General features: G+C 36.3%; 1 protein-coding gene across 1 annotated transcript in view; it reads right to left on the bottom strand.

Annotated features, from left to right (window-relative positions):
* The window catches only part of TRPA1 (transient receptor potential cation channel, subfamily A, member 1), a gene marked incomplete at its 5' end in the record, with an annotated part of 38,332 nt that overhangs the window by 9,063 nt on the left and 22,999 nt on the right, over nucleotides 1-6,270 (bottom strand). Inside the window, 5 exons of the mRNA XM_010140635.1 lie at nucleotides 891-1,060; nucleotides 1,271-1,360; nucleotides 4,065-4,212; nucleotides 4,662-4,732; nucleotides 5,952-6,050. Coding sequence (XP_010138937.1) covers nucleotides 891-1,060; nucleotides 1,271-1,360; nucleotides 4,065-4,212; nucleotides 4,662-4,732; nucleotides 5,952-6,050 — 578 coding nt within the window. The remainder of the gene's footprint in view (nucleotides 1-890; nucleotides 1,061-1,270; nucleotides 1,361-4,064; nucleotides 4,213-4,661; nucleotides 4,733-5,951; nucleotides 6,051-6,270) is intronic.

The following is a 6,270-nucleotide window of genomic DNA, read 5'->3' as shown; positions in this document are numbered from 1 at the left end:
CGGGGGTGCTCCTCCCCCCCCCCCCCCCCCCGCCCCCTACTCCTCACCGCGGACAGAACTTTACTTCGCTCCGTCTGGGACGCAGCCGTGGAGCAGAAGGGCAAAAGCTTTCACTCCCACCTCGTCATTGGCTGCCTGCCCAGAACGCTGACCTTGAACAAGGCTGCTACAGAACTCTAATTATCTGAATCCTCTCTTCTTCAGTTTTGCCTTTTTCCTTGGTTTGTGCCTATATATAGTAGAGTGTAAATGTATGAATTTATTGTTTATTAAAAGTTTGTTTCAGTTTTCCGAATGCAGACCGAGGTGTGAATTTCTTCCTTCCCCTTTAAACTCCTTCTGTCTCTAGCCAGACAGAAGAGAATCATTAAGGGATCCGAGGGATTATCTGCCTCGGCCCCTCGACCCTTAACACCATTACAATTCTTTTACAGGACATTATCGTGTAGAAAAATGGGGTGTGCCATTTAATTCATAAAATGATAAAAAAATTTACTTTCTCCCAGGTATTACGAATAAAAACAGATCTCCTTTTGCCTCTTGTAATTCATACACTTTTTTTCTTTAAAGTGAAAGTCTACAGACAAGTTTTTTAAAAAACAAGTTTTTAAAAAGACAGTGGCTTTGCTTACTTAAAATTAAAATAAATATTGTTATTTCTTTAGTTGCCATAACATATGCTGTGTTTCCATACATGAAAAACACTGAAAACTAGTTTATGATTCATTAGATTAAAAAGTTCATGTGCTCCTAATCTGGAAATTTGTATAGCTTGAAAAAAATAAAAATAAAGAATAGGGCTATCACACTTGATCATTCATGGTTCAGGACATAAAAATACCTAAAAATAATAAAAGTATTTTATTGTAAATCATGTAAATCAGTTTTACCGTTGAAGGTAAAGCAAGAAGTTCATCCAAGACAAGTATACAGCAATTGCTCCACATTCCCACTGCAAATGAGCTGGTGTATTAATAAATAAAGAAGACACAAAAATTATGCTTGTAGTATAAATTGTCCAGTCCAGTAGATTGGAGTAATCCAACAAATATTTCAATTTCTAGGATTTAAGAGAGATAGGTACATATTTACAAGTCATGCACCATTAAATGACTGAATTCAACGCACTACTTAAATCCTCTTCTCACTTTTAATCTTGTATACATTGTTATTTCTCTTTTAATTGAGGAAAAAATCAGACTTATTTCAATATACATTAACTGCTATGCAAGCACACTGTCTAATTAATGTTATTTCTCTAAGTATTTACCTGCTGAATCAGCTGAAATATTTCTTTGCAGATTCCCAGTAAACTCATAATTAAAACTAAACACATACACACCCTTGTGAAGTATGAGTTCTGAAACAAAAATCAGAGCATAAAACAAATTAGAAATTATTAAATGAATGTTTCAGCTCTACCCACTATACATACTTTACATTGTCAAGTTAAGGAACTTTGTTAGCTTGCTTCATATAAACTTATTATCTAAATTTTGGGTTACTAATATTTATTGTGAAATCCATGTCATGTATATTGTGTTTAAGTACTTCATTCCAAGTATGAAAGTTTAGGCATGATAAATAGTTGCTGTGGAGCTTCCTTATTACTACTATTTGAGTTTGGGAACTGAAATTGCAGGATCTATGCCAGAACTTGAGTGTATGTTACCACTGGATGATCATAAAAACAAATTCTGTTGTCCATAACGGAACTATTATATTGCAGTACCTGGAATGGCCATAGAAGTCTTTGGACAAATTGGAAGTTCAGTCATGTGGCTGCTCCCTTTGATGTCTCCCTTTACAAGTATAGGCAAAGACAACTTTGTTGTGAAAAGCCTTCGACTGGCATAGATAGCAATAGTGAATTTCATCTTTCATAAGTAACTTGGAGAGCTAATTCCCCACCTGAGTGGTTCACTGACTCATAGGCAAACCATAAATAGATGGCACTCACTTTTCAGTGGTGCTGCAATACACATAAACATCCGTCCCACTGCAGTGTCCCTATGTAACCAGGGTTAAGAGTACAGCACTATGTCCTGTAAGACTGTGCTCCCTACAGAGCTGGCATTCCCCACTCTATTCCCATTACTGGATCATTAAGACACTGCCTTCTCCAGTGCATGACATTTCACATACACTGCTGTTTCACTAGTCTCTCAGGCAGCACCTTCACAGCTCCTGTTCAGTACACTGCTTCTCTGTCAGTTGGCATCATTCCTCTTTGAAGGACAGGACTCCCACCCAGTCTCTGATGAGTCAAGCTACTAGGTCAGTCTAGTTATTCCTGTCTGCTATATGCAGCTCCTGTCATTCTCATCTTCCATCAGAAAGATAAGCGAGTTAGTGGAGCATGAGTTCTTCCAGTTCTGCTAGTTCTTCCGGCTTCTGAGTCTTTGAGAATCCCTCACATATTGGGCTGGGCATGTGATTCTCCAGGCATTTTCATCTATCAGGATATTTTTATATCCCTTGAGTTTATTTTATTTCATATTTCTACTAGCATATGTGGTTTGAACTCCTATTTCGGTTTTATGACTTCTTCTCTCCCAAAAGAACTGTAAAATATTTTCTTGCATTTTTTTCTTGACAAGAATCTTTGGATTTAGTGAAAAATAACGTATTTGAAATGGATTTTTGAGAAGTTCACCACACAACAAAATCTTGTCTCCATTAACACCCATATGTTACTGTTTCAGGGTTAATGACACGGGTGTCTCTTCTCAGAATGTATGACTGCATGTCATGGAGACAGAGTTCTGTGACTGTCCTGCCCTTCACATGGACACAGGAGTGTAAGAGTTGTACTCACAGGTTAAATAAACAGCAGAACCTGCAATTCCTTCTCTGAAAGTCAGAGATGTTCAGCTTAGTGTGTGACAACACAAGCTTCTAAAATGACAGAATATTGCTTTGTTTTAACTGCACAAAGGAAATGCTTACAAAAAGGACATCAACCAGTCACATCATTGTCTTTCTTTTCTAAAGCCTCATTCTCCTGTAACAGTGTACCTGGCAAGTCTAACTTCTTTGGTTCTTATGGTGCCAGGTTCTGAAAAAAAAAGTTTAGCTTTGTCTCTTAACAACCCCAAGTAACTATGGAGGACAGGTTTATCCTGCAACAGGGTTAATCCTTGCTTGCTTTCCTTATGGCCCAACAAAAACAACATCTCCATCCAATGTATATATTGAACAAGATACATATTCATAAATTAGCAGAGTAGCCCACACCTATCACAGTTGTCACTGAGAGACAGTATTCAAAAGTCACTATGATGCATACATACTTTGTTACCTAATCAAGTCTTTCATTCTGAGATACCGCAACTCCAAAATGGGAGTGTATCATTCACATTTTGGCAAAACACAGTTTTTTCTATTTTTTTCTTTAGCATTTATAAACAGGGATTACAGGAAACAACCAATACACTTTAAAACCTTCCACAGTTTTCCATCCATATAGGACTGAATTCTGCTGTTTCATTTTTTAATACTGTTGTACAGGAGGTACCTATATACAGACTGGCAAAAATCGTCCTGTCTTAGCCTCATAGTTTATGAGCCCAATGAAGAAATACTGGGCCTGCAAGGGAAAAATAATACATAATATAGGCAAAGAAAGAGGTAATTAAATTCCCCAAACCACTTTATTATTGACTATCTTTTTGTGTCAAATTTTACATGTCAAATGCAGTATTCAGTTATTTTGGTTGACCAGTAAAAGGTCACATAAAGCTGAAGAAACTACTGTTTTTTGTCTTTTCATAATTAAATACACATTAATCTTTCTTCTTCAACATTAAAGAAATAATCACTTGAGGGAAGAAATTGGAGTAACCATGTACCAGATATAAAATTTTCAGAAAACATCAAAAATGAGAACTGATAATAATCTACTGAAGTTGCTGCTAGATGTTTAAAATATACGCTTCAATTTTATTCTTTAAATTTGCTAAATCCTAGAAATTATTTAAATAATCCTAGAAATTATTTAAATAATCATTCCTTTTTGCTATAAAAATCCTAAACAAATTGTAACTGGTGAGAACACTCAGTACCTCATATTCTAATGGTCTTGCTTCGTAGATCTCTGTTCCATTCAAAGATCTTCCTGGCTGTATGTGAGTGACCAGAAGAGTCAGTGGGATGAGACCAAGAGAATATATGCCTAAATTCATTAGATGTGCTCGAAACCCATAGGCCATCCTTGAAAGTGAGAATGTTAAAGTTACAACACTTTACAAATTTAGAAGAGCATGCATTCAAATGTAACAGCCAGCAACATTTTCAAGATGAGGAAATAAACGCTTCTTAAAACATCCTTTTGTGATGAATGTGTTCAAACTTTACTCGGACAAAAGTGTATTGGCTGTTCTGAAATACCATTCCTTTTCTTTTTAACTCAGCAATATAGCGGAAACAAAGGTAGTGGTTGTCTTTGCTGCAAATATCAAAGAATCATTACTAAGTGCCAAGCTACATTTTATATGATAATCATCAGCATATTCTAAATATGCTTTATGAGAGGTTATATGGAAAACTCATTTGTTTCAGCCAACACCATAAATGTGTACATCCTAGTAAACAACTCCCGGTACAATAGCCTTCATCCTGATGTGCAGCACTGTATTTTATGTACATTAAAATACACCTACCATTTCATAAGCAAATATTCCTTACACACAGGATGACTGAGTAGCTCCATGCGATTGTGGCGTACCATGGCCTACAAAACAAGAAAGCAGAAGGATCAAGCTTATCTTATGCTAGCTAAGTAAAGTGCTTACAAAACTGGCTAGGCCATCTTCTTTACTTGAATATTAGCCTAATGAAAAGTCAGATGCCTGTAAGATATTGCAAATTTATTTTGTTTGTGCATTCTAGCCCAAAGCTATTGCTGTCTTGCCTTCTCCGCCTGCGGAGGCATCCAGCTTCTCTCCTGCTGCTCTGTTAGTCTATTTCGAGCTTTAAAAAATTGTACAGACTACCGCCAATTAATCCTGTGGGATGACCAAGGTTTTCTAGGTACATTTTAAAAGAATGTATTTATTATTATACAGTATACCAAGTCTAACTGCTAACACGAAACCCAAAAAGTAATCAAATCAAGTCAGAAAGTTTGTTCTGTAAACGCTTTCTGACAAAGAAAGAGAGAACAGCCAGGCAATGTGAAAGAACAGCAAAATTTGTTTTAGGCACAGAAAGTATTTTGCAATTAGCATATGAAAACATCATTTTTGTTAGATTTTTCAGTGCCTCACATTCCAGTGTATGGTCACTACAATGACTGGGGTATGGTTTTCTTTGATCTGTTACCTGCTCGTACAGCCAGTTGTCTTGAAACCTTCACAGTTGTTTAAATAAGCTAAGAATTTTTATCTAAACCTTAAAGCAATGTTATTTATTGATGTTGGTGTATTTTTCTAGCAGAAATTGGAACTATGAAAATATGCTACTCTCTCTCTGGGAAACTTAGTAGCCGAAACCAGCTGCAGTGTTATCGTGTGGGAAATTATATCTTTACTGGCCTTGTTTGTTAATTCTAACCAAAATACTACCACGTGGGGACTAACCCCTTTTAACCAATTGTAGTGCTTTGGGAGATGTATGCTGTCTGTGTAACAGAGTCACTATCCAATCACCATGTAGTTAGTCGAGTGGACAAGAGTCTATAAATTGGGATGTAATGTAAACAATAAACGGGTCTTGCTACACACCACATTGGCCTATGAGCAATTCGTTCCACTTCAGCCCAGAGCTCCGTTTTGTGTTGCGACAATTACGTAGAGTGTAAGTAGTTTGGCCTACACTTGATTCCAATATATTTTAGATATACAGAGTTATGGGCTTTGGAGAAGAAATATTACAATGAAAAACTCAAACCTCTTGATTTTATCTAAATGAAGACTGCATGCAAAGATGTCAGAATAAAATAAAGGACTTACATTTAAAGTGGTAAGTGGTTCATAGGAAATGTCTTCATCATCCTTTAGTTTCTTGTTAAGTGTGAGGGGACACTGAAGATATCTGAAGTTATATTCAATCTGAACAATAAACATACATCAGCATTTAAATGAGATGCAACTGATAATCTAAGTCTGAGATAAGGTGCTTCATTTAAAAAATATTTTCCTTTACAAAAAACGTATACTGTGTCAAAGTATTTAGAACACAGTATACTGATTGTTAGTTACTCTGCCAGTGAACACACACCAAGATACACATCTGTGACCGTAAGATGATTAAACAGCCATTTTGAATTGT

This window comes from Buceros rhinoceros, unplaced genomic scaffold, assembly GCF_000710305.1.
Source record: "Buceros rhinoceros silvestris isolate BGI_N320 unplaced genomic scaffold, ASM71030v1 scaffold12807, whole genome shotgun sequence".
In the NCBI taxonomy this organism is placed as follows: domain Eukaryota; kingdom Metazoa; phylum Chordata; class Aves; order Bucerotiformes; family Bucerotidae; genus Buceros; species Buceros rhinoceros.
The sequence above is the reverse complement of the archived record's forward strand: the minus strand, read 5'-3'. Positions and strand labels throughout refer to the sequence as shown.